Below are 27,327 nucleotides of genomic sequence, written 5' to 3'. Positions count from 1 at the left end.
AGTAGATTCTTAGTACCCCTGGGCTGGGGAAGGGGGAGGGAATGGAAAGTGACTGCTAAGGGTAAGGGGCTTCTTTGGGGGATTATGGAAATGTTCTAAATTTTATGGTGATGTTGCACAACTGTGTGTGTGTGTTTATATATATATATATATATATATATATACACATATATCTGTAAATGCAATTTAAAAAACCATTGAATTGTACAATTTAAATGTGTGAATGGTATGGCATGTGAATTATAACTTAATTAAGCCATTATTAATTTTTTACTTAATAATAAAAAAATTCTAATTGGGCTCATTTGTCACCTCCTCCAAGAGCCCTCCCTCCTAAAATAAACCCTCCAATTTACCCTCTTTCCTCTTTGTTTTTCTTCACAGCCTGACATTGTGAGTTCTTTCCTTTTCTATTCTCGGTCTCCCCTCCAGGAGAGCCTCTTTTTGCCCCAACAAATTGCTAAGCCCGGAGCCCCTCAAAGGTGGGGCTGCACCTTGATCGGTTCTAGCGCCTCCCCCCGCCCCGCCCCCCCGTCCCCCGCTGCCCCAGGATCTGTACTGGAAGCAAGCAGATGGGGTTTAACTATCTGCTACTATGAAACACAAATCAGACACCCCCCCCATAATAATAATAACTACCATTCCATCTCTTAATGAACGTTAGCGATTGTTAATCGCTCTGTGCCTGGCGTTTTACACGAGTTATTTTATCTAATTTTAAAAAATTTATTTTGGCTGTGTTGGGTCTTCATTGCTGTGCGTGGTCTTTCTCTAGTTGTGGCGAGCAGGGGCTACTCTTCATTGAGGTGCGCAGCCTTCTCATTGCGGTGGCTTCTCTTGTTGCGGAGCACGGGCTCTAGGTACACGGGCTTCAGTAGTTGTGGCACGCGGGTTCAGTAGTAGTGGCTCGCAGGCTCTAGAGCGCAGGCTCAGTAGTTGTGGTGCACGGGCTTAGATGCTCCGCGGCATGTGGGATCTTCCCGGACCATGGCTTGAACCCATGTCTCCTGCATTGGCAGGTGGATTCTTAACCACTGCGCCACCAGGGAAGCCCTATTTTATCTAATTATTGTAACATTTCTAGGAGGAAAAACACCAGTATTATTCCCATTTAACAGAAGAGAACTCGAGAACTCCGTTAACACACCTCCGGGAGAAAAGAGACCCGGAGTGGGAGGAAGCGCCGCGACCTCATCATAGCCCCTGGACCACCCGAGGTCCGCTTCTACATACATAAGCATCCCGGGGTACTGGAACCCAAAACGGGCCACCGAGACCTCCCGGAGTATCTACCACGCCCGGCATGCGCGCGCGCCAACGCTCCCTTACGTCGCGTTTGAACAGGAGCGCTAGTCTCCCCGAGTCTTGGGAGTTGTAGTCTCGCCGCAAACGGAGGCCGGGCTGTGAGAGTTTGGTGGATCTGGAGCCAATGAAGAAGCAGATCTTATTGAGCTCGGGGCCGACGAGCCAATGGGCTCGCGGCCTCGAATGGGAGGGACTTCCGGCCACGAAGTCGAGATGAGCGGCTGCGCGAGAGCGATTATTTCCTTTTCGAGGGTGGCGGCGACCGTGGATAGAGCGCTATGAAGGCCTCGGGCACGGTAAGACGAGCACGGTGGGGCAGGGAGTCGGGGAACGCGAAGCGGGCCGAATCGTGGGCCACGGGAGGAGGCATGGGACACGCGGGAAGTGCTTGTTCCGGCTAGGTCCCGCGCGCCGCCGTCCCCAGTTGCAGCCAACATGGCGGCCACTGCGGGAGCCGCGTGGGGAGACCGGTGCATGGCCCTGGCCGGCCCGGGGATCGCGGAGGCCGGGGAGGCCGAGTCTCCTTTCCAGGGGAAGGGACAAGTTGCGCGGCGTGGAAACACGCGCCGCGGGACCTCATCGAGCTTCCGAGCCTCAGTTTTCCCGTCAGCAAAGTGGACAAGGTGGCGGGAGGGCGGAGTTGGGGGGAGGGCAATAGAATTCTGTTTCTCCTGGCATGGCTGTGAGAGAAATAGAAGAAATTTATAAGTTCGAGCTGACATGCAGAATGCGAGCCTTATCGCTGTGGAGAGTGCTGGGCAAAATCAGAGGGTGTTAATAGCACAGAGATGGAAGAGTAGGCCCTGGGGAGAAACAGTATGGGTGGGTCATTTTCAGCTTTCCAGTCCCAGTTTCCACACTGGAAAAGGGACCGACCGCATCGGCATCCCTTCCTGAATGGGTGGTCCGGGAGGCCGATGAGTCAGGTTGAGAGATAGAAGTAGGAACCGAGTTTGTGAGGTTTGGGGTTATGTTCTATTGATATTAGTAAAATGGTGACGGGTCATCTTATGGAGATGGCTCCATTCTAGTATAGCACGGGATTTGGACCTGGCAGACATCTTCACCTTTTGCATCTGTGTAAACAGGGAGCTTACACTTGGGAGTCCCAACCCCTTGGACAGCAGCTGGGAAAACTGAGGCATCTGCAAGTCATGACAGCAGTGCAGGGAGCCCAGAGCTGGGCAGGGAACTGGATTCTTGTCCTGGTTCTGCCTGCAGTTGGCTGTGAGGTCTCAGGCTGCTGACTGTCTATGGGGTCCGGAATGAAAGAGGATCTTGGCAAGTTACTGTGAGCTGCAGAGATGCTCTGGAGAAAGGAGACAGCTTGACTGTTCCAGGCCAGCCCATAGAAAGGGAGAGGAAGGGAGCGGTTGAGATCCTCACCCAGCTTTCCTGAGCCAGGGCAAAGGGCACACAGGCACCTTGGTTAATCGTCCCCACTCTCACTCCCTTTTATGTGGAAGGTTCAGACAGTGGCATGACCCACAGTCAGCCAGATTTCATGTGGAGGCCCTGGGGTGGGACTTACCCTTCTCCGTTCCCTGATCCGGTTGTCAGCAGGCTTGGGAAGGGGAGCAGAGTGAGTCTCCACAGTTACCTCTGGGCTTTGGGTGCTGGCCCCACCTCACCCCCGTTTCTCTTTCAGCTTCGAGAATACAAGGTGGTGGGGCGCTGCCTGCCGACCCCCAAGTGCCGCACACCGCCCCTCTATCGCATGCGGATCTTTGCGCCTAACCATGTTGTTGCCAAGTCCCGCTTCTGGTACTTTGTATCTCAGCTGAAGAAGATGAAGAAGTCTTCAGGGGAAATTGTCTACTGTGGACAGGTATGGGGTGTCTGAGGCTGGGTGGGATCCGGAGAGGATTTACACCCTCCCATGGGGCGTCTTGTCACCCCACAGAGTTAGCAGACTTTACAAATTCTGGCCTGTTCCCTTGTGCTCTTCAGGCCCTAGGTTGGGATGGAATAGGTGACTCGGTGCCCTTTTCCTAATGAGAAAGCCCAAGGCCCAGGGAAGGCCTGCTGGGACCCCTTGGCTGAGGCTGGGCCTCATCTGTAAAGTGGGGGGGAAATGCTGGACTCTGCATTGTGAGGCTGCATTGGGCAGCAGGTGGGTTTTGGCCCAGATGGTCCCAGGAGAGTTGTGTTGAGGGGTGGTCTGGAGCTGTGTCAGTCCCCATGGGGGAAGCATCTCGGCCTGGGCTGCTCTGCACCCCTGCTGTTGCCATGGGAATTCCCCTTGCACAGCAGATTTCCCCTCAGATGTCTGAAGGTGCGGGGACTGGGAAACAGGCAAGAGAAGCCTGGGGGCTGGGCTGTCCTTTGGAGCAGCGGGGCAGGGCGGGAGCAGAGGTTCAGGGATGGAGGGGGTCTGATTGCAGCCCACTTGCTGCTCTCGCCTCAGCTGGTCTCCTCTCCTTCACAGGTGTTCGAAAAATCTCCCCTGCGGGTGAAGAACTTCGGCATCTGGCTGCGCTATGACTCCCGCAGTGGCACCCACAACATGTACCGGGAGTACCGGGACCTGACCACAGCCGGCGCTGTCACCCAGTGCTGTAAGCCACCGGGTCCCCAAACTGGGCCCCTCCTTTAGGCTCACAGGGCAGGCACTTGCGGCTCAGTCTGACATCCTTCCTGCCAGACTGAGGCAGGACAAACGTAAGAGCTTTCTTGGGGGTAGGTGGGAGTCCCAGGGATGGTGACAGGGGAGGCACAGGAGGTGTTGCTTTGGGGGCAGGAGTGGAGAGGATGCCCCAAGCACACCTTTTTCTGGAACCTTGGCAGCAAGTGGACTTAGGAGATTGGAGGGAGGGTACTCGAGTCATTCCTGAGCCGGTTCAGTCACCCACCACCAACTGCATCTGGAACCTCCTTCTTGAGGTTTGAGGTCAGCCCCTTGTGTAGAGGCAACTGCTGCTCAGAACCTAGTCCAGCCCCTGTCCAGTGTTGGGACCTGCCATTCACAGCCCCAGGTGCTCCCAGGGTGGGTCACCTACCAGGACCAGAGCCCAAGCACCTAAACCCAAGAACTGCTGTTTCTTGTAACAGCGGTTTAAACAGAGGTGCTAACAGCAAGTGGATCTTGTCGCCTTTGGGGGCCTGCAGCCATGCCCCTCAAAGTGAAGTTGGAGGTTCTACACATTTGGTAGCCAGTACCTGCTGGGACCAGATGCTGTGGCCACTCGTTCCCCAAGTGCCCCCATTCCTGATCCCTGTAGACCGAGACATGGGCGCCCGGCACCGTGCCCGGGCCCACTCGATCCAGATCATGAAGGTGGAGGAGATCGCAGCCAGCAAGTGCCGCCGACCAGCAGTCAAGCAGTTCCACGTGAGTGCCCTCGGGGCCCTGCTGGGCAGGCTGGGCTGAGGGGGCTGCCCTGGAACACCAGACTGGCCTGGCAGCTCCTCCAGACTTGGGAGATGCAGTAAAGCACCGGGTTTGACGCAGGAGCCCAGTGGGGGTGGCCACACCTCAGTGGTCCCTGGGAGACGACGTTAAGAGCCTCCCCCAAACCCCCTTGCCTGCCTTTTCTTATTACAGGACTCCAAGATCAAATTCCCACTGCCCCACCGGGTCCTCCGTCGCCAGCACAAGCCACGCTTCACCACCAAGAGGCCCAACACCTTCTTTTAGATGCAGGGCCTCCCTGTCCCCAGGTCTGCCCAAATAAAACTCGTTGGGAAAACCAGGCGCTCTGATACAGTTGTTTTCTTTGCACACCCTGCAGAACTCAAAAGGGTGCAGCCAAGCTGTGAGTGCTCTGGGAGGAGTCCTCTCCTCGAGTAGGACCCTGACACTGGATTCTCCAGAAGGGGAGCTCTAGGAATGGCCAGCCCCTGCCCCCCTCAGCTCTCTCAGTGCCAGCAGGCAGCTCTGTGCTGTGAGCTTTGGGGTATGCTGTAGGCCACAGGTTTGGCCCCCAAATCTTTCTTACCTGCCTTATTAGACACAGTTCTCAGCTCTGTGCCTCCCGCCCCCCATTTCTGTGGTGGTGAGATGACAGCTGCACCCTGGGGGAGATCAGGTTGATGGGGTTGGTTTCATTCTGTGTGTGGCCTTCCCCACCCAGCCTACAACCCTGGTCAAGATCCTCACAGCAGGCACAAGGGGGCGTCCAAGAGGGTCATGAGCCTGCTGTGCTAGCTTGTTTCCCCTTCGCCAGCTGGGGGCCCCTTGAATGAAGCTGTCCTAATCCTGCCCAAGGAGGTCAAGGTTTCACAGTGGGCATCTGTCTCCTGGAATTCCAGGCATGAAGCTAATCCCACCCTGGCCTGAGCTCCTCAGCCTGGAGGCTGAGGCACAGCTAAGAGCTCAGATGTTGGGAACATCTGTCCTTGGTGTGTCACCCTGGGCAACCCTGGCCCTTTGAACCTTGGTGTTCTCTTCAGAAGGTCTGGACACTGACCTGATTTGCTCAGTTGACAAGCCTTAGGGAGTCACTACTATGCAGGCAGTGGGTACACAAGTCAACGAGAACCTGCCTTGTGTTCCAGAGAGCCGTCGATTGGGAAGAAGCTGAGGCACAAAGAGGTAGTTGGGCGGGCAGGGAGAGCAACCAGTCCTGAAGGGTGGTCCTGGATAGGGGCACAGTCTCCCCTTCCCCACCTGTGGCGGTGGGACTAGTTGGCAGGACGATCCTGGGTGGTTTCCAGAAAACCAGCTCACTTCAACCCCACCTGTTGGAGAGGTGCCCAAGGCAGGGCTCAGGCACAGCTAGCCATTCTCATGGGGAAGACAGGCCCTGGGTCCTTGCTGGCTGCTTCGCCTGTTGTTCCAACACCGGTGCTTCTTTCCCACCTCCCGGGCCTTTGCACTTGCTGAGTGCTGTGCCTAGACTACTCTCCACAGATCATCACTGCCTCGCTGAAGACTGTAAACCATTGGGTTTCTGTCCCCCACCAGACTGAGTCTGAGAGGGCAGGGACCACCTGTGTCACTGCGTCACCAGGAGGAGTTAAGTATGTCTGAGAAGAGTAGTGATGGCCAGTGAATATCCCTCTACCTGTATCTGCACCACGTGGGGTAAAGTCCTGGGTCTGGCAATGCTGGGTCAAATTGTTGATGTTAACTGCCAAAATGTCTTCCACAGATGTACCAATTCATTCTCAACAGTACTTAATAAGAAGGGGTCATGTTTTCCTCCAGCCTTGCCCACAACTTGGGTTAGCAAGCTGGTGGCTGAAAAAAAACACATCTTAGGATTTGAATTTGCTTTTCCTTATGTGAAAGTGTTCTGCCCTGATACAAAAATCATTTATATGAATGAAAAAAATCTTACGAAGTTGAATCACTTTTTAAAAGCTCTGGTATCGTCATTCCCTGGCAGTCTGGTGGTTAGGACTCGGAGCTTTCACCCCTGGGGCCCGGGTTCAATCCCTGGTCGGGGAACTAAGATTCTGTAAGCCATGTGGTGTGCACCCACGCCATCCCCCGAAAAAAAAGCTCAGGTATGTGGGGCAAAAGCCTGAAAAAAATCTCTATGTTGCAAATACTTTTTTCCTCGGGGTACTTTCTGATGTTTAAGGTGTATTTTGGGGGGCCAGGCCAAGTTTTTCTTTATGTTTCCCTAGTTGATTTCATTAACCCTGTGCTTTCTGGCAGGAATTCCTGGTTGCCCTAAATATTCCTTCTCTCCTTCCTCAGGAACCCCCATATCTAGATGCCACCCAGAAACGTTTCCTAGCCTCCTCTTACCTTAGGGGTGGGCATGTGATGCTAGCAGTAGTGATGTGGGCCATTTCCAGGAACTACCATCTGGCTAGAGTGTAGGCACAATGGCTGGTACTCCAGCAGCTGTTTTTACCCTGGGTCTGCATGACTAGAACACGAGAAGTAAACACCTTTGTAGGCTTCCCAAAGCTGGCTGGAGGTGAGGACCACTGAACTGAACCCTCAATCTCCAGTGGGAGTTGAGATGCCAGGACCAACCAGCGCAAAGGCCCAGAGCTAGGAGGAAATGGGCCCATCCATGTGTGGTCTGTGAGGCAGGACTGGCCACTTGGATCACTGACTCCTCTCTGTGGTCAGCTGGGGCCCAGGAACAGGTCCTTGCCTGGGCTCACCCAGCCAGCCCAAGGATGGGCAGGAATCTGGAACCCGAGAGGCCTGGTGGGCCCCTCCCTCCTCCTCAGGTGCTGAGGCACTCCCAGGTCCCGCCCCTGGGCTTGTCAAGGTGCTGGGTGTCACAGACTGGTCAGGGCTGGGAGCCCTGGGGAAGAGCCGCCCATCCCTGACCCACCCTGCACCTCCTGTGTCAGGACCAAGGGCAGGTGCCAGGGCAAGACGGGGGCGGGGGGGGTGGGGGGGTGGGGGTGGGGTGGGTGGGGGGGGGTGGGGAAAGGCCCAGGAGACCTGTAGTAGATAGATCCTGACACCCAGAGTGGTAATAAAGGTTTGCTTTTACTGAGTGCAGGGTTAGATGTTCAAGGACAGATACCCAGCAGGTCATGCTGGGGCCAGAGTAGCTTATGACCTCTCATCTCCGCCCTGGGAACGCTGGAACCCAGGCAGCAGGCAGGAATGGGGGCAGCAGACACCCACCCAACACCCCGACATTCCTGCCCCTTTTGCTTAGACTGCTGCTGCTGGGCCTTCAGGGATCACCCTGCTCCTCTCCCCCCATCGACAGGGGGTCCTGGGGTCCTGCCTGCCCTCCTCCCATTCCATGACAATCACACAGTCAGGGAAGGTGTGACTGCTTCCCCTCCCTGCTCCCTGCCCTCCTCCATACTTGCTCCATCACGCACCCTGCAGGGCTTCCAACTCTGGGCCTCCCGTGCAGGAAGTCCAGAACATGTCCTGAATCCACCCATTTCTCCCCACCCCTCAATCCCCGCCTTGGACATGGTGGGCTTTTCAGAACCTAGAACTCTCGTTAGGTCCCTCATTTGCTCCGGACTCTCTAATGACGGCCCGTCCCCACTGACCAGCACCCTCCGAATAAAACCCAGACCCTTCGCCAAGGCTCAAGGTCCACTGTGTCCCTCCCTGTCCTGCTCCTTCCCACCTCAGGGCCTTCCCCCCAGCTCTCTCGAAGCCTGGCTCATTCTCTGCCTGCAGGGCTCCTCCCTGAGACCCCCACATTAAGTGGCCCCCCAGGCTGTCTCCATCTTTGACCTTGCTTCACTCTTGTCATCTATTAGCTTCTGAAATGGGTATTCGTCTGCTGGCTTGGTCAGAGCCATGAGGCCTGAGCGGGGTGGGTCCACCTGGATCCTGTTGTATCCCCAGTGTCCTGTTCCTAGAACCTCGCTGGGGAGATAGGGGAGATAGGACAGGTTTTGCCTGTTTGCATCAATTTGCGTATATTTGCATTCGCTTGCTTGGCCTTGTGGGAATCCTGGATTACCCCTTTCCCACCAGGTTTTCCAGGAGGATGCAGCAGGGGAGTAGAAGGAGGAGGAATTCGGTGTCCTCCCCATCCTCCTGGCACAGGTGAAAGGTGCACACCAGCAGGCAGCAGATGCAGGGAAGAGCAGGCCGGCTCTGCATCCTTGCGCAGAGAGAGAGTGAGAAGACGGTCCTGGGCGAAACATGAGGATGCCTGGGGGACGCTGGACCCAGCTTGGGTGACGTGTGTAGGCCAGAAGAGGCCACCAGGGGGCGGCAGAGGCTGGGGAGGGTTCCAGTGCCCTAGCATGAAACCGGGCAAATTCTTAGATCCCTCTCGCTTATGGAGGAGGGAACCCAGCTATTGGAGGTCGAGCTAGGACTTGCACCCGGAGGTCAGAGCCTCCAGATGACAGTGTCTGAGTTTCTTGATGGCATGACCCTAGACAAGGGACTTCCCCTTCCCCTGTACCTCTGGTCTCCTCATTTGTGCGATAGGGACATGCCAGACACTACTTCCCCAGGTAGTCCTGTCTCCATTTATTCAGGTTCATGGCCACAGACAATCCGTCCCCCATGACCTCCATTATACACTTAATGTCTGGCACAGCGTAGACACTCAGTTCATGTTTGGTGAAGGAACCAATGAATGGACAAGAAATGAATGAATGAGGTACCTCCTCTGTGTCAGGCTTTTGTTATGCAGGTTCAGTTTATTCCTCTGAGGCAAGGGCTATTTTACCCCCATTTACAGATGGGGAAACTGAGGCCCAGAGAGAAGCAAAGACTTCCTCAAATATGTATGCATTCAGGACTTGAATGCGTCCCACTCAGCTTAGCCTGAGAGCGGGGTTTGGTGATGCCCTCCCTCTAGGTTCTAGAGAAAGGAAGTGGGTCACGGTGTCAGTTGGGGGCGGTGGTTCAAGCAGAGCAAACTTTCCTTATGGGACCCTGCAACCTTGAAAGTAAACCCCACTCCTGTGGGTGAGTGAGCTCCCCGTAGCTTAAGGTACAAAAAGCACAGTGGGGATTTGAATGGTGCAGCCACTGCTCCAGGCTGTGTGGCCTTGGGTGAGTGACATGCCATCTCAGAACCTCAGTTTCCCCACCTGTCAAAGGGAGGCATTAACAGCTTATGGCCAGCGGAAAGTGCCACACGAAGCAAGGGGGGGGGGCATTTGGGAGCCTCCCCAGCTCCGCCACCCGCCCCCCCAGCAGCCACCTACGTGTCCTGTCCCGGCTTATCCGATCGAATCCAGGGAGGAAAGGGTGCGGGTCCTGCCCGCCCCCACGTCTGGGGGCGGAGTTTGGCCGACCCGGGAGCCCAATAAATCCACAGCCCGCCGCCACGAGCTGCCCCTTTAAGCCCCACCGAGACCTCCTGCAGTCAGCGCTGAGCACAGCTCCCAGGGAGAGGGACAGACGTCTGGGTGGTGGACGCACAGTTGCACCGGGCAATCGGACCGAGTGGGAGGCCAGGTGGACAGACAGACGGTGGAGACAGACACGAAGACGAAGAGGAGGGACAGGGAGACAGGCGACCTTAGCAAGGAGCCACAGATTCCTTGCCCAGGGAGTCCCGGCCCGCGGGGGACCAAAGGGGACAGGCTTGCCGTGTAGTTGCCGAGGCCGAGCATCCTCCCATCTCTGCGCAGTCCTGCCTCCTCTGCCACTGCCAACTTCCCTTACCCGAGACACGCGGGGTGGCTGGAAGGGCGGAGGACACACCTGGTCCCCTCACCCACACCTCATGGCCGCCGTCGAGGCAGGGGCGCGGGCTACGTTCGGAGCCTGGGACTACGGGGTCTTCGCTCTCATGCTGCTGGTGTCCACCGGCATCGGGCTATGGGTCGGGCTAGCCCGGGGCGGGCAGCGCAGCGCCGAGGATTTCTTCACCGGGGGCCGGCGCCTGACTGCCCTGCCCGTTGGCCTCTCGCTGGCCGCCAGCTTCATGTCGGCGGTACAGGTGCTGGGCGTGCCGGCCGAGGCCTACCGCTACGGCCTTAAGTTCCTCTGGATGTGCCTGGGACAGCTGCTCAACTCTCTGCTCACGGCCCTGCTCTTCCTGCCGGTCTTCTACCGCCTGGGCCTCACCAGCACCTACCAGGTACCAGGCAGAGGCCCGGCAGCGTCAGGACCTGCCTGGCTGGGAACGCAGGGTCGCGGCGGGGGAGATCCTGAGGCTTTGAACTGCTGTGCAGGGGGCCGCAGGGGGCCGCAGGCGGGCTCCTTAGTGCTTTAATGTGGGGGCCCCCGGGCGGACAGGTGGCGAGGGTTCTGGGAAGAAGCCCCAGGCACTGGGGCCAGGGGCAGGAAGGAGGAAGAGGAGCCGGCGTCCGGATTCTCTTTGGTGGAAACCCGGTCAGGGCGTGGCCAGGCTCGGCCAGGGGCGTACTCACGTGCGCACAGGCACACACTTGCAACCCACATGCCTGGGCTTGCGTACACCCGAGTGCTCGCCGGGCGGCGGGCTCCGGATTCGAAATCCGACATCCCCGCCTCCTCCTACCTTCGGCATAGGGTTGCCTCTCTGATCGGGTTTCCCAAACGTCAAACTGGGCTAATTACAGGACCTCCCTCCCGGGCAGTGGGCAAAGTGATTAAAATCTTGACCAGTGTACGGTAGGCAGCCAGCTACAGGCACTGTCTGTATCTTGCCAAAGTTGACTCAGAGAGGCGGCAGCCTCGGGGGACGATCAGACATGAATGGGAGTACGTGGGGCTGATGTGTACACACTCTATGGCTCAGTCCTCCTAGGCGCACGCCATATGCACAGGCGCGGGGATGGCGCGTGTGCGCAAGTGTGTGCAGATAGGTCGGAGTGTGTGCTCCTGGCGGTAGCCCCCGTGGGCAAGAGTGCGGAGAGCGCAGTTGCCCTCCCGAGGGCGGGCAGAAGCCAAGAGGGCGAGTGAAGGACCCCAGACGCCTCGGGCCCCTGGGTAGGGCCTGTCCAAGTGACCATGAGCCCTCGGCTCCTCCTTGCAGTATCTGGAGCTGCGCTTCAGCCGCGCTGTGCGGCTCTGCGGGACCCTGCAGTACCTGGTGGCTACAGTGAGTGGCCTCGGCCCCGCCCTCGCCCCCAGGGTCCAGCTCGGGTCAAATCTTGGTCGGTTCCGCCCACAGCCCTCTCCCTTCCCTCACGACCCCGCCCCGTGGGTCCCGCCCCGACCCCGCAAAGCCTTGCCTAGGCCCCGCCCACAATCCTTCTGGCCCCGCCCCCAAGAGGCTCCATCTATAATACAAGTTGGGCTCACAGGCCTCTCGCATACGGGCTACCTGAGCCCGCCGTGACCCTACATGGCCCTGTCCATCTGCCCCCAGTCACGTACCCCAACCACCCTTCTCCCCCTCTCTCCTAATGCCTTCTTCACCCAGGACTCCCCCAATCCCCCCGCCCCTACTCACCTGCCCCTGCCCTCTACCTGCAGATGCTGTACACCGGCATCGTGATCTACGCCCCCGCGCTCATCCTGAACCAAGGTTTGACTCAGGGGAGGGTGACGGGGAGGGGACAAAAGCCTAGAGACTGGACCAGGGGAAGGAAGGGGCAGCCCTAGGAGAGACTTTGGAGGGAAGTATCCTCCTGGAGAGAAGAGGGCCCAAGACAGTGGAGCCCAAGTTTACACCCTGCACAGTGGCCTAATGCGAGGGTCTCCTTGCAGTGACAGGGCTGGACATCTGGGCATCGCTCCTGTCTACCGGAGTCATCTGCACCTTCTACACTACTGTGGTGAATGTCCCCCTACCCCCACCCGACGTGGGGCTCCATGTCCACTGAGTGGGAGAGACTGTGGGCAGGCCCATCCACTCCCTACCTTCCCTTCCTCCGGAGGGAGCCTGTGTCCCAACTGGGCCTACTTCCTCATCTTTATTATGAAAGGTGATTTGAAAGGTTTATTGCTGAAAGTCCAAGGAAAATCTAGCTTCAGGCATGGCTGGATCCAGGGGCTACAACAGAGTCCTCTGGGTCCCTCTCCCATCTCTAGGGACCTCATTAGCTCCAGGCTTCCACCCCTTTTGGCTTCCTTCCAGCAGCAAGTGAGTTCCAGTTTCAGGATGGGCTGGCTGAGGTCCCCAAAGGGCTCTGTTTGGCTGGCTCTGGTATTCTGTGAAGGATGAGCCATTCACAGATGTTTGAGTAGCTAGGATGTTCTGATTGGCTATTCCTGGAGCTGGGAGCAGGGTTAGCTTCCCCCAAATGACCTGGGTCGGGGGAAGGGGCTTCTCCAAAGGAAAATCCAGGGGCTGCCAAGACAAAAACATGAAGAACATGCCAAAGACATGAAGGCTGGATGGGTAAAAACAACAGCTAATAATAACAGTAGTAGTAATAATGGTGGCAGCCATCACTCACTGAACACTTTTAAGTGCCAGATGCTCTTCCAAATGTTTTTCTTGTAGTAACTAATTTAGTCCTCACAATGATACCCTGAGGAAGGTACTGTTATTACCCCCATTTTACAGATAAGGAAACCGAGGCAGAGAGGGGTATTGGTCCCAGCCACTGCTGGAGGCCAGGCTAGGTTGACCCCAGCCAGGTCCGCCACCTGACTCCTCCCTCCTACCCCTGCCTTGTCCTGTAGGCCCCAGACAGATTCCCGTCTGACACCCTGTCTCCCTCTCTGTCACATCTTGCAGGGCGGCATGAAGGCTGTGATCTGGACCGACGTGTTTCAGGTCTTAGTGATGCTGAGTGGTTTCTGGGTTGTCCTGGCTCGCGGAACTATGCTCGTGGGTGGACCTGGGCAAGTACTTGAGCTTGCCAAGAACCACTCCAGGATCAACCTGATGGAGTAAGTGAAAACATAAAGGGGGATACTGCCAAACGATGGAGCTGACATCTGTCTGCCCTGGGAGAAGCCAGCCAATGCCTCCTGCTCCAGGAAGCCCTCCTTGCTCCCCTCCTGAGACTCCCCACGGACAGAACCCTGGCTCCCCCTCTCTGTACTCCCATAGCCCCCATCCCTCCATCGGGCCCAGACTTCTGCACCACCCCACCCCCTAGCCCAGACTGGGGACTGCAGGCTCTCTGAGCTCCCAGCTGAACATAGAAAAAATGTTTTCTGAATGCATACATGAATGATTGAAACTCCTGTTCACACTTCAGAAGCTACCCCAAATATCCCTTTAAGGCCCATAAGGTGCAGAATGGCTATCTGGGGCACTTTGGGAGGGTGAAGTCAGTGTGGCATCCCCACATGGCTGACTTGCCCTGCCCTCATCCAGCTTTGACCTGGACCCAAGGAGCCGCTACACATTCTGGACTTTTGTTGTCGGTGGCACATTGGTATGGCTTTCAATGTATGGTGTGAACCAAGCACAGGTGCAGCGCTACATGGCCTGTCGCACGGAGAAACAGGCCAAGCTGTGAGTATTTGGGAGGGGCAAAGTGGATACTTTGGGGATGTGCTGCTCCCCTCCCCTTCTGAGACCACCTCTCCCCCCAGGGCCGTGCTCATCAACCAACTGGGCCTGTTCCTGATCGTGTCCAGTGCTGCTGCCTGTGGTATCATCATGTTCACATTCTACCTTGACTGTGACCCTCTCCTGGCAGGGCGTATCTCTGCCCCAGACCAGGTGAGTCTGGTCCAGGCCCCTAGGCCACTTCTATCTACCCACCCCCACTGTGAACCTCTGGATGAGTCTCTGCGGGTGAGAGTGGAAAAGTAGAGACAGCCTGTGCAAAGGTCCAGAGGCAGGAAAGAGCTCAGCTCACAGGAGGATCTGGGAGGTGATGGGAAGCCATGGGAGGGAGTAGGGGAGGGGCATTTCAGACTCCCTGAAGGCTATCAAGGAGGAGATGGGACCATGGTCCATCATGAAATGGTGACATTAACCATAATGACCCTCTCTCATGTCCCAAGTGTCTACTCTGTGCCTCATGCTGTTCCCTTCACAAGCAGTTAATTTCCCATCAAATTTTTCAACATGTGATGAGGCCAAGGTTGCCATGGCCCTTGACTTACAGATGAGGAAACTGAGGCAGGAGGTCGTGGGTAGAGCAATTGCCTGAGGTCCACAGGCAGGTCAGGGGCAGCACCAGGGCCAAGACCTAGACCTGCACACCCTGGCGGCTTCTCTGACCCTGAGGTTCAGAGCTGGCAGAGGCTGCAAGACCATCCCATCAGATCCTCCTCTGGGGTCAGATCCTGGACTGTCTGACTGTGTAACCTCAAGCAAGGTGTGTACCTCTTTGGTCTCACTGGCTCCATCAGTAAAGTGGGGATGACACAGGACCTTGCTTCACTCAGGTCCCAGGGCTCTTTGGGTATTTTTTTTTTTTTGCAGTACGCGGGCCTCTCACTGCTGTGGCCTCTCCCATTGCGGAGCACAGGCTCCGGACGCGCAGGCTCAGTGGCCATGGCTCACGGGCCCAGCCGCTCCGCGGCATGTGGGATCTTCCCGGACCGGGGCACGAACCCGTGTCCCCCGCATCGGCAGGCGGACTCTCAACCACTGCGCCACCAGGGAAGCCCCCCAGGGCTCTTTGCATGGTATCACAAAGTCAATCAACAAACACACACACGCTAAGTGCCCACTGTGAGCCTGGTCTGTACAGGGTGCTGGGGATGTGCAGTGTAAGGACAGACAGAAGCCCCTGCCCTTGGGGTGCTGCTGTCCTAGAGGTTGACCCCTGACTCCCCCCAGTACATGCCCTTGATGGTGCTGGACATCTTCGTGGACCTGCCTGGAGTCCCTGGGCTTTTTCTGGCCTGTGCCTACAGTGGCACCCTCAGGTGAGTGGCGCAGCTTGCTCACTTGGCCGCATCTGAGCCCGTGGGTCCTCCTTGTCTGTACCAGCCACTCCCCTGTGAGATGGAATGTGCGGGGCATGTCCATCATTTACTGCTCAGTCCCCATCAGGTGGGCTCTGGCAAAGGGCATAAGGACCCCAGCTCCGGAGTCTTTACCTTCTTATTGCCCGGCAGGGCCACACGAGACTCCTTTCCCTTCTTTCTGTCCTCCATCCCCCAAAGAAATGTTTGTTAAGCACCTATGGGGCAGGGACTGCTGTTCTAAATACTGGGGCACAGCCATGGCCAAGTGGTCCCCCACTCTTGCCCTCAGGGGCCTCACACTCTGGTGGTTTCAAATCGTCTACAGCTTCTGGCCTGCTCCTGCTGTGACCAGAGTTCCATGTGACTGTTCTCTGCACCCCATTATTGCTCTGTAGTGAGAATTTGTGTCATTTGTGTCCTTGGTCATGGGTGTCCTTGCTCCTGCGAGGGTGTCTCAGGTCTATGGGGGAGTGTGGAGATGTGGACATCTCCACTCCTAAGGAATTCTGTCGCCCCTGCCTCTGCCCTCGGGCTGGCTGGGGGTCCTGGCAGGTCAGATAGTATGGGCAGCTGGAGGCCTCCCCTAGCAGGTAGGCCCCAGGGGGGTGTGTGGTCAATCCCTTCATGTAGCCTGAGGACACCCCTCCCCACTCCCTACCCGCCAGCACTGCATCCACCAGCATCAATGCCATGGCTGCCGTCACTGTGGAGGACCTCATCAAACCTCGGCTGCCGAGTCTGACCCCCCGGAGACTTGTCATTATCTCCAAGGGGCTGTGTGAGTTGGGGGGACCCGGGTGGGGGGCCAGGGCAGCCTCTCCCCGCTGACAGTGCCATCCCCATCCACTACAGCGCTCATCTATGGCTCGGCCTGTCTCACTGTGGCAGCTCTGTCCTCCCTGCTGGGGGGCGGCGTTCTCGAGGTGAGCCCCGCTCCCCACCCTGCCCTAATCTCCCCAAGAGGTGAGGCAACATCCACGTTGAAATGAGGCTCCAAGAAGGTTATACATGTCAGCGGCAGAACTGAGTTCTGACTGATGCCACAGGGAGGATACTTCCTGCAGCCACCTGGCCAGAAGCGGGGGGTGGGGGGTGGGGTGGGGGTCGGGGGGGGAGCTAGGAGGGGGAGTGGTGGCCTGGGGGCAAGAAGGGCCTCCTTCTGGCCTGGAGGTGGAACAAAGTTTGTCAAGAGACAGAATCAGCATCTTTGGGAGAGAGGCAGGCATAAGGAGTCCCCTCCCCTTTGGGGAGTCGCCTCCCCTTTAGGGCACAGAGGAGTCTCAAGGTCCACAGTAGAATTCCCCAGGTCTTCCTTTCCCAGCGGGTAAACTGAGGACAGGAAAGGTGGGAGAGCTCTGCTCTCAGTCTCAACCCCACCCACTCTCCCAGGGCTCCTTCACCATCATGGGAGTCATCAGCGGCCCCCTCCTAGGAGCCTTCATCCTGGGAATGTTCATCCCCGCCTGCAATACGCTGGTGAGTGGGGGTGAGCGAGGTGAGGGGCTGGGAGTACCCTCCACTGACACTGGGTCCCCCATCAGGGCGTCCTGTCCGGGCTGGCGGTGGGCTTGGCGCTGTCGCTGTGGGTGGCCGTGGGTGCCACTCTTTACCCGCCTAGCGCACAGTCCATGGGGGTCCTGCCTTCATCGGCCGCCGGCTGTGCTGTGCCCTCGGCCAACGCCTCTGGCCTCCTAGACCAGCTTCTCGCCACCAACGCCTCCAGCAGGGCCTCCAGGTGAGCGAGCTGGTCTGAGCGGGAGGCGTGGCCAGGGAGGGATCCTGGCCCGATTGAGAGGAGGAGTGGGGAGCAGGAGGAAGTGAGGGAAGGGCATTCCCAGCAGAGGGGAAGGAAAGTGCAGAGGCTCTGAGACCCTGAGACCAGGGTTCAGTTTGTTTCTTTGTTTGTTTGTTTGTTTATTTTTTGCTGCGTTGGGTCTTCGTTGCCGCACACGGGCTTTCTCTAGTTGCGGCGAGCGGGGGCTACTCTTCGTTGCGGTGCGCGGCCTTCTCATCGCGGTGACTTCTCTTGTTGCAGAGCACGAGCTTCAGCAGTTGTGGCTTGCGGGCTTAGTTGTTCCGGGGCACGGGGGATCTTCCCGGACCAGGGATCGAGCCCATGTCCCCTGCATTGGCAGGCGGATTCTTAACCACTGCGCCACCGGGGAAGTCCTGCAGTGTTCAGTTTAGTTCATTCCAACTATGGTGAGGTTGGGGTGGATTTCATGCGAGGAGTAAGGATAGGAGATGAGGTCCAGCCAGAGGAATCTGATTCTTTTCTTTCTAAATTGAGATATCATTTACAGACCATAAAATTAGCCATTTAAAAGTGGCTTTTAGTATATCCCCCAGGTTATACAATCATCACCACTAACTGAACAATATTTTCATTACCTCAAAAACAAAAACAAACAAAACAAAAAAGACCAAAAAATAAAACTCTGTACGCTTTAGCAGTCGCTCCCCATTTCCACCTCCCTCTAGCCCCTAGCAACCACTAATCCAGTTTCTGTCACTGTGGATGTGCCTATTCTGGACATTTCATATGAATGAAATTGTACAATATACGGCCTGTTGTCTCTGGCTTCCTTCACTCAGCACGGTGTTTTTAAGGTTCATCCACATTGTAGTAGCAGTACTTCATTCCTTTTATGGCTGAGTAATATTTCACTGTATGGATGGATCAATTTTATTTATCCTTCATCAGTTGATGGACATGTAGTGACTGTGAACAGTGCTGCTATGGACATCTGTGCACAAGTATTGGGGTAGATATATGTTTTCATTTCTCTGGATATATACGTAGGAGTGGAATTGCTGGATCATATGGTAATTCTATGTTTAACTTTTTGAGGAGCCACCAGACTGTTTTCCACAGTGACGACATCATCTTACATTCCCTCCAGCAATATATGAGTGTTCCAATTTATCCACATCCTCTCCAATACTTGTTATTTTCCCCTTTTAAAAATTCTAGCCATCCTACTGGGTATGAAGTGATATCTCATTGTGGTTTTGATTTGTGTTTCCCTAATGACTAATGATATTGACCATCTTTTCATGTGCTTACTGGCCATATTTATATCTTCTTTGGAGAAATGTCTACTCAGATCCCTTGCTCATTTTTAAACTGGGCCATTTGCCTTTTCATTGTTGAGTTGTAATTTATATATTCTTTATATCTTTATAATTCTGGATGTTAGATTCTTATCAGATGTACGATTTGCAAATATTTTCTCTCATTCTGTGTGTTGTCTTTCATTCTATTGACAGTATCCTTTGATATACAAAAGTTTTCCATTTTGATGAAGCCCTGTTTATCTATGTTTTTTTGTTTTGTTTTGTTTGGCTGTGTTACGTGGTTTTTAGGATCTTAGTTCCCTGACCAGGGATTGAACCCACCCCCTCAGCAGTGAAAGCAAGGAGTCCTAACCACTAGACCACCAGGGAATGCCCTCTATGTTTTCTTTGGTTGCTTGTGCTTTTGGTGTCATATCTAAGAAACTATTGCCAAATCCAAGGTCATAGAGATTCACAGCTGTTTTCTTCTTAGAGCTTAATTTGGTTTGATTCTGAGGGCAATAGGGATCCATGGAGGGTGATGAGCAGTAGCAGGAGGTGATCTGAGTTACATTTCTTTTTTTTTTTGGCTGTGTTGGATCTTCGTTTCTGTGCACGGGCTTTCTCTATTTGTGGCGAGCGGGGGCCACTCTTCATTGCGGTGCGTGGGCCTCTCACTGTCGTGGCCTCTCTTGTTGCGGAGCACAGGCTCCAGACGTGCAGGCTCAGTAGTTGTGGCTCACGGGCCTAGTTGCTCCGCAGCATGTGGGATCCTCCCAGACCAGGGTTCGAACCCGTGTCCCCTGCATTGGCAGGCAGATTCTCAACCACTGCACCACCAGGGAAGCCCTGAGTTACATTTTAGTAATGCTCCCTCTGCTTGTGTGTACAGAATGCCTGAGGGTGTTGGTGGGATAGCAGCAGGGAAGGAGAACAGGCACACGTCCAGATGAGCAATAATGGAGGACTGGGCTGGGTCGTGGGAGTGGACACAGGAAGAAGCAAATGGACTGGGAGTGGATTTTTGACTCATGCTCAACTCTCCCTCCCCCAGCCTCGAAATGGACCCTGATCAACGCACCTTAGCTGACAGCTTCTACGCCATTTCCTATCTCTATTATGGTGCCCTGGGCACACTGAGCACCGTGCTATGTGGAGCTCTCGTCAGCTGCCTGACGGGTAAGGAGGGCGTGTGGCATCCTTAGAGGTCATCCTGTCCATCCCTCTGCCTCTAGGACCCACCAGACAGGGAGGGAAGGAAGGATCCTTCTGCCAGCCAAATGGCCACTGTGTGCTAGCCGCATCTACACCCTTTGTGCTGCATCGCCTTCAGAACAACCCTCCACCTCGTGGGACTTGCCCTATTTTGCAAAGGCAGAAACAGAGGCATCCCCTATCCACCTCTCTATTCCCTCTGCGCCCCCAAAAATTACGTCTTTGCTAGAGGAAGTTGGGTAGGGCCACGAGACGCTGTCCCTGGTGCTGATATATCTTGTCATCGAGGCCTTAGCAACTCTGCGCTCCTCCAGGAATTCTGAATCCCATGGAGAAGTGGAAAGAGATCAAAAGAAATCACTAGAGATAATAGTACCTGTTCTCGCTTTCTGAGTCTCAGACTTTGCATTCACCAGGCCTTTACTGCGTCTTTCTCTGTTGGGCAATATTCTAGACAATAGGGACATAGGAGTGAATGGAACCAAGTGCCGGACCCTCCTGGCCATCCACTGTTGTTCTATTACAACTCTTCACTGTATAGATGAGACAACTGAAACCCAGAGAGGGGCAGAGACTTGCCAGTGTCCCCAGTGGGTCACTATTGGATCTCGGATTGGAAACCATCAGAGCTCTCCCTTCCCATCCCCAGGACCTGGTCTCCAGTCCCCGCCACCCACCCCTCGCTAAATAATTCCATTTTCTCTCCGCCCCCTCAGGCCCCACCAAGCGCAGTGCCCTGGGTCCTGGTCTGCTGTGGTGGGACCTCACACGGCAGACGGCATCTGTGGCCCCTAAGGAAGAAGTGGCCACCCTGGATGACAGCTTGATGAAGGTCAGTCTCAGGGCTGTGCTCCCGGAGTTGGGGCAGGGACAGTGAAGTGGCTTCGGGTGCTCTGTGTGTGGCCATAACTCAAGGAAGTGACAGGGTGAGTCAGCATCTTTGTCTTTCTCAACTTCTCCTTACCTCCAGTGGAAAGACTCAGTTGGGAGCTAATGTGTCTTCAACACTTTCTATTACCCCCTTTAACAAGCACTGAGCAGAATTCATTTTCATCGTATCTGTTTTTACAATTATTTCCAATCTATGGCAAGTGAAACTGGTTTGTCTTTTGGTGTTGATATAAAGTGTCTCCTGAAAATAAAATTGCTTAATTCAAAAGTGAGTCAACTTAGGAAAAATCTTACATAAGAAACACCACAGGGAGTAGACCAACCTTGGCCAAAGCTGTGTGGCTGCTATTGGAATGTCCCGAGTTTAAGAAACATTGTCCCTGGGGGGTCTGATCCAGGCCTACTCTTGCTTTGGATTCCCTGTTTCATTCTCTTATTTATTAAGCACTTGCTGTGTACCCAGACCTGTACTGGGTACAGGAGCAGAAGAAAGCTAAACCAAGAAAGGAATAGGATCTAAGCAGGTGGTGAATATTAAGAAGAAAATAAAGCAGAATACTATGATGGGGATGGCCTCTTGGAAGAGGTGACATTAATAGAGTCCAGAATGAGAAGGAGACAGCCATAGGGAAATCGGAGGGAAGGACATTCTTTTTTTTTTATTCTTTTTTTTTAATTTTTGGCTGTGGTGGGTCTTCGTTTCTGCGCACGGGCTTTCTCTAATTGTGGTGAGCGGGGGCCACTCTTCATCGCGGTGCACGGGCCTCTCACTGTCGCGGCCTCTCGTTGCGGAGCACAAGCTCCAGATGCGCAGGCTCAGTAGTTGTGGCTCACGGGCCTAGTTGCTCCGCAGCATGTGGATCTTCCCACACCAGGGCTCGAACCCGTGTCCCCTGCATTGGCAGGCAGATTCTCAACCACTGCGCCACCAGGGAAGCCCTGTGGGAAGGACATTCTTGGTGGCGGGCACAGCAGGTGCAAAGGGTCTGAGGCCAGAGCAGACTCAACGGTGAGGGCTGGGGAGAGAGGGGATTTGGCTTAAGTGTTTAAAGCTCCCTCCAGCTGCTGTGGGAAAATATTTATTTCCTTGAAGAACAATAGGCAGAGTCAGAGAGAGGAGGTGGGCAGGCATCCATGGAAGCTCTGATGGCCTGGACTGTAGGTGACACGGGCATTGGGGAGAGAAGTGGATGGAGGTTTTGGGGGCAGAAGGGACAGGACTGACCTATGCACTGGACAAGGGGATATTGTGCAACTCTGCCCAGGTTCTGTCCTCCCAGACCCTCTGTCCCCAACTGGAGGATATCTGAGCTGACACAGCAGAAGTGGTCTTTATGACAGGGTCTTTCTTCTCTCCTCCCCCCAGGGTGCTGAAGAATTGCCCCCAGGAGCCAAGAGGCCTCCTGACTTCCTGCCCACTGACGAGGACCATCTGCCCTTCCTGGATCAGAAGGAGATGAATGGAGCTGGCTCCAGGACCCCAGACAGTGAACATGACAAAGGTCTTGACCTGCGAGAGACAGACCTCTGAGATAGTCAGGGACTGACCACCTGGGATGGAACCCCAGGGGAGCCAGTCCCAGGCCATGAGTCGATGGTCTTGGGCTCCTATTGGCTAGGCCACATCATATGCAAATAAACTTGGGACTGCACGTCCCTGCCCTATGGGAAGAGGTGAAGCCCCACCTCCAGAACGTTATTTTATCCTGCCTCCTCCTTCCAGCTGGACCCAAGTCTTAGATGCTGCACCCCTGCCCACTCCCCCAAAACAAGGCCAGATATTTCTCTACCTACAAGAGAAAGGTGTTGGAGTCCCCTCTGGACAACATGGGAAATCCCCAGGCCCAACACTGGGGTCTGAGAAAGACCCCAGTTCTTCCCTGGGAAGTATCTGAACCTTAGCAATGATTTTGGAGGTCCTCAGACCCAGCCCCTTGTGCCCACTTCACAGGTAGGGAAACCAAGGCCTGGAAAGGGGCATTGACTTGGCCAAGGTCACAGAGCAAACCAGAGACTCATCGAGAGTTGGACACCAGCTCTCCCTCCTTCATCCCTTCCCTATTTTCCTCCCTTTGGAGGGACAGACATCACATGGCCTCTGATCTTGTGAGGAGGAGGGGAGGAGAAAGGAGGAATAATGTTTTCAGCCTTCCTTCTGTGCCTGGACACTTTACCCATCTCATCCATTAAAGACCATGAGCCCACTTTACAGAGGAAGAAACTGAGGCTCAGCGAGGTTGCCTGAGGTCACCCAGTGAGTCGGGTCAGGGCAGGGACAGACCTGGGTGCTGCATGATGCTGGGGCTCCGTTGATGATGTGTTGCTGGTATACAGGCGAGCTCACATACCAGAGACGCGTCTGACCCTTGGTTGGAGACTTCATCCATGCACATCAAGTAAATGGACTCTTGATGTTCTGTCTTCTCTGAAAAATCATTCTGGCTGTCACCCTAGATCTCCTCAGTCAGATCTGAGTGCAAATCTCTTTATCACTATCCCTGAGCCTATGATGAATAAACCTGAGTATTTAAAGCATCAGAGCAAGGTGATCACTCCCATGCTAGGGTGCATTACACTGCCTTTCCAGACACACAGCTTCTCTCCCCTCCTGACTCCCTCCCAAAGCATCCCCTCCTCACTGCCCTTTGTACACTGTCCCTGCACCAGCCCCTGGGGTTTCTGTGACCCTGAGAGCTGGCTGTACCCACCTCTGCCCACAATTGTCATGGCTCCCATGGCCTCCAGGGAAGCGTCCCCTGCTCACCTGGCAGTTGGGGCCCTTATACTAGGTTCAATAGGGTAGCCCCAAAATTCATGTCTACCTGGAAACTCAGAATGTAAGCCTCTTTGAAAATAGGGTCTTGGCAGGTGTACTTGGTCAAGTTAAGATTAGGTCATACTGGGACTTCCCTGGTGGCACAGTGGTTGAGAATCCACCTGCCAGTGCAGGGGACACGGGTTCAAGCCCTGGTCCAGGAAGATCCCACATGCCGCGAAGCACTACTACAAGCCTGTGCGCCACTACTACTGAACCTGCGCTCTAGTACCCGCGAGTCGCAACTACTGAGGCCACGTGCCACAACTACTGAAGCCTGCACGCCTAGAGCCTGTGCTCCGCAACAAAGAGAAGCCACCACAATGAGAAGCCCGCGCACCACAATGAAGAGTAGCCCCCGCTCGCCACAACTAGAGAAAGCTTGCCTGCAGCAACGAAGACCCAATGCAGCCAAAAATAAACAAATTAATTAAAACTAAAAATTAGGTCATACTGATTAGAATGGGCCCTGAATCTAATGACTGTGTCCTTATTAGAAGAGGAGAAAAGACACAGATGTGGACAAAGAGGCAGAGATGAGTAATGTACCTACAAGCCAAGTGATGCCAAGGATTGCTGGAGCCACCAGAAGCTGGAAGTGAGGCAGGGGAGGGATTCTATCCTAGGGCCTTCAGAGGAAACACGGCCCTGCCAACATCTTGATTTCGAACTTCGTGCCTCCAGTACTGCGAGAAAATTAATTTCTATTGTGTTAAGCTGTGGCAGCCTCAGGAAATGAATATACCCCTCCTGACCTGGCCTCTCTTGACCACTCAGAGACCTGGCCCTCTGTGCAGGCTGTTTTATGGAGACCTTTAGATTTGGACTTAAAAATGGCCATCACAAATTTTTTTTTTTTTTTTTTTTTTGCGGTACGCGGGCCTCTCACCGTTGTGGCCTCTCCCGTTGTGGAGCACAGGCTCCGGATGCGCAGGCTCAGCGGCCATGGCTCACGGGCCCAGCCGCTCCGCGGCATGTGGGATCTTCCCGGACCGGGGCACAAACCCGTGTCCCCTGCATCAGCAGGCGGACTCTCAACCGCTGCGCCACCAGGGAAGCCCTAAAAATAACCATCACAAATTTTAAATCAATGACTGAGTAAAGTGGGAACCAGACTTTCGGCTGGTTGATGGTCCTTCCTCAAAGCACAGTTCGGGGTGGGGCAGGGAGCAGGGCTGAGGCTTCCCAGGGCAGGCAGAACAAGCTGGTCTGGCTGCTGTTTTAAAGATCCAGCCATGTTGTCGTGTGAATCGGTAGTTCATCACTTACTATTGCTGAGTAGTACTCCACTATATGAATGGACCACCGTCTGTTCCTCCATTCACTAACATTCATGTTATTTCCAGCTTTGGGCTATTACAAATAAAGTTGCTAAAAACATTAGTGTACATGTTTTTGTGTGAACTTTCATTTCTCTTGGGTCAATTCTTAGGAATGAAATGGCTGGATCCAACAGTAGGTGTATGTTTATTTTAGAAATTGTCAAACTGTTTTCCAAAGTGGTTGACTCATTTTACACTGTCACAAACAATATATGAGTTCCAACTGCTCAACATCCTTGACAGAACTTACATGGTCCATCCTTTTAATTTTGGCCATTCTCGTGTGTGTGGGGTAGTATCTCAATGTGGTATTGATTTATATTTCTCTGATGACTGAAGATTTTGAACATCTTTTCACATGCTTGTTATCTATCCATATAGTTTTGACCAAGTGTCATTCAAACCTTTTGCCCAATTCTTAATTGGGTTCTTTATTTTCTTATTGTTGCAAGAATTATTTTTGTATTCTGGATACAAGTTCTTCATTGGTTATAAGCATTGCCAATATTTTCTCCCAAATTGTGTCTTGCCTCTTTAGTTGCTTAATACTGCCTTTGAAAGATCAGAATTGTAGTTTTGATTTCCAAAAAATTATAATTTTTTCTTTTCCTCTTTGTGGCAAAAATTACATAAAATAAAAGTCATGATTTTAACCATTTTAAAGTGTATAGTTCAGTGGCATTAAGTACTTTCACATTGTTGTACAATGACCACCATCCATCTCCAGAACTTTTTACTCATCTGAGACTGAAATTCTATACCCATAATTTCTAATTCCCAATTCTCCTCTCCCACCAGCCCCTGGTAGCCATCATTCTATTTTATTTTTTGGCTGTGCCATGAAGCTTGCAGGATCTTAGTTCCCCAACCAGGGATCAATCCCGGGCCCCCTGCAGTGGAAGCTTGGAGTTCTAAGCACTGGACTGCCAGGGAATTTCCTCACCATTCTATTTTCTTTGTCTATGAATTTGACTGTTCTATGGAGCCCATATAAGTGAATCATACATTATTTGTCTTTTTGTGTCTGGCTTATTTCATTTAGCATAATGTCTTCAAAGTTCATTCATGCTGAAGCAGCTGTCAGAATTTCCTTCCATTTAGAGGCTAACTAATATTCCACTGTATGTATATACCACATTTTGTTTATCCATTCATCCATCAACAGACTTTTGGATAGTTTCCACCTTTTGGCTATTGTGAATGATACTGCTGTGACTATTGATGTCAAAATATCTGTTCTACATTTGCTTTCAATTCTTTTGGGATTATATCCAGAAGTGGAAAACTGGATCATATGGTAATTCGGTTTAATTTTTTAAATATTGTTTTACATTCCTGTTTTAAATACTATTTAATTTTTAAAATACTGTTTTACATTCCCACCAAATATTAACAGTCATAAAGAGAGAAATTGGCAGTAACACAATAATAGTAGGGGATTTTAACACCCCACTTACATCACTGGACAAGTTATCCAGATAGAAAATTAATAAGGAAACACTGGCCTTAAATGACACACTAGATCAAATGTGTGTCACACACTAGGACTCCATATATATATATATATATATATATATATATATATATATGGAACATTCCATCCAAAAGCAGCAGAATACACATTTTTTCCAAGTGTGCATGGAAAATTCTCCAGGATAGATTACATTTTAGGCCACAAAACAAATCCCAGTAAATTTAAGAAAACTGAAATCATGTCAAGCATCGTTTCTGACCACAGCACTGTGAGACTAGAAAGCAGCTACAAGAAAAAAAAAACTGCAAAAAAACACAAACGCATGGAGGCTAAACAACATGTTACTAAACAACCAATGGGTCACTGAGGAAATCAAAGAAGAAATTTTAAAATACCTGACAAATAAAAATGAAAACACAATGATCCAAAGCTACAGGATGCAGGAAAAGTAGTTCTAAGAGGGGAGTTTATAGAGGTAAAAGCCTATCTCAGGAAACAAGAAAAAGTCAAATAAACAATCTAACTTTACACGTAAAGGAACTAGAAAAAGAAGAACAAACAAAACCCAAAGGTAGAAGAAGGAAAGAAATTGTAAAGATCAGAGCAGAAATAAATGAAATAGAGACCAGAAAAGCAATAGAAAAGATAAATGAAATTAAGAGCTTGATTTTGAAAATATAAGCAAAATCAATTAAACTTTAGCCAGACTCATGAAGAAGAGATGAAAAAGAAGTTATAACTGACACCACAGAAATACAAAGAATCATAAGATTACTACAAACAATTATACCTCAGTAAAATGGACAACCTAGAAGACATGGGTAAACTCCTAGAAATGTAAACTCTCCCAAGACTGAACAAGGAAGAAACAGAAAACATCAACAGATCAATTACCAGTAATGAAACTGAATCAGTAATAATAATAATAATAATAATAATAAAAACTCCAACAAACAAAAGTGTAGGACCAGATGCCTTCACAGGTGAATTCTACCAAATATTTAAAGAAGAGTTAACACCTATCCTTCTCAAAATATTCCAAAAAATTGCAGAGGAAGGAATGCTTCCGAACTCATTCTATGAGGTTGGCATCATCCTAATACCCAAACCAGATTAAGATATCACACAAAAAAGA

General features: G+C 53.0%; 2 protein-coding genes across 2 annotated transcripts; both read left to right on the top strand.

Annotated features, from left to right (window-relative positions):
* Positions 1 to 1,504: 1,504 nt before the first annotated feature.
* On the top strand, positions 1,505 to 4,997 carry RPL18A (ribosomal protein L18a). Its single transcript, XM_082623973.1, has 5 exons — positions 1,505 to 1,601; positions 2,954 to 3,133; positions 3,734 to 3,863; positions 4,527 to 4,636; positions 4,850 to 4,997. The coding sequence occupies exons 1-5, from the start codon at positions 1,584 to 1,586 to the stop codon at positions 4,940 to 4,942; spliced, it is 531 nt and encodes a 176-aa protein (XP_082480099.1). The 5' UTR covers positions 1,505 to 1,583; the 3' UTR covers positions 4,943 to 4,997.
* Positions 4,998 to 10,388: 5,391 nt separating this feature from the next.
* On the top strand, positions 10,389 to 22,271 carry SLC5A5 (solute carrier family 5 member 5; the record flags this gene model as incomplete). The annotated part of the gene is made up of 15 exons (XM_082622020.1): positions 10,389 to 10,745; positions 11,625 to 11,690; positions 12,068 to 12,119; positions 12,302 to 12,369; positions 13,278 to 13,432; positions 13,866 to 14,006; positions 14,087 to 14,216; positions 15,288 to 15,376; positions 16,084 to 16,196; positions 16,271 to 16,341; positions 16,808 to 16,894; positions 16,960 to 17,153; positions 19,530 to 19,654; positions 20,407 to 20,522; positions 21,948 to 22,271. 15 exons carry the CDS (start codon positions 10,389 to 10,391, stop codon positions 22,110 to 22,112), a joined length of 1,929 nt encoding a protein of 642 aa, XP_082478146.1. The 3' UTR covers positions 22,113 to 22,271.
* Positions 22,272 to 27,327: the final 5,056 nt, after the last annotated feature.

This window comes from Mesoplodon mirus, assembly GCF_964341445.2.
Source record: "Mesoplodon mirus genome assembly, chromosome: 5".
Taxonomy (NCBI): Eukaryota; Metazoa; Chordata; class Mammalia; order Artiodactyla; family Ziphiidae; genus Mesoplodon; species Mesoplodon mirus.
This window is presented reverse-complemented; position numbering and strand designations above follow the sequence as displayed.

Excerpts from the sequence above, each read along its gene's own strand:
- RPL18A (XM_082623973.1), top strand. Across the intron at positions 3,134-3,733 it reads AAATTGTCTACTGTGGACAG|GTGTTCGAAAAATCTCCCCT; the intron begins GTATGGGGTGTC and ends TCTCCTTCACAG. Across the intron at positions 4,637-4,849 it reads CAGCAGTCAAGCAGTTCCAC|GACTCCAAGATCAAATTCCC; the intron begins GTGAGTGCCCTC and ends TTCTTATTACAG.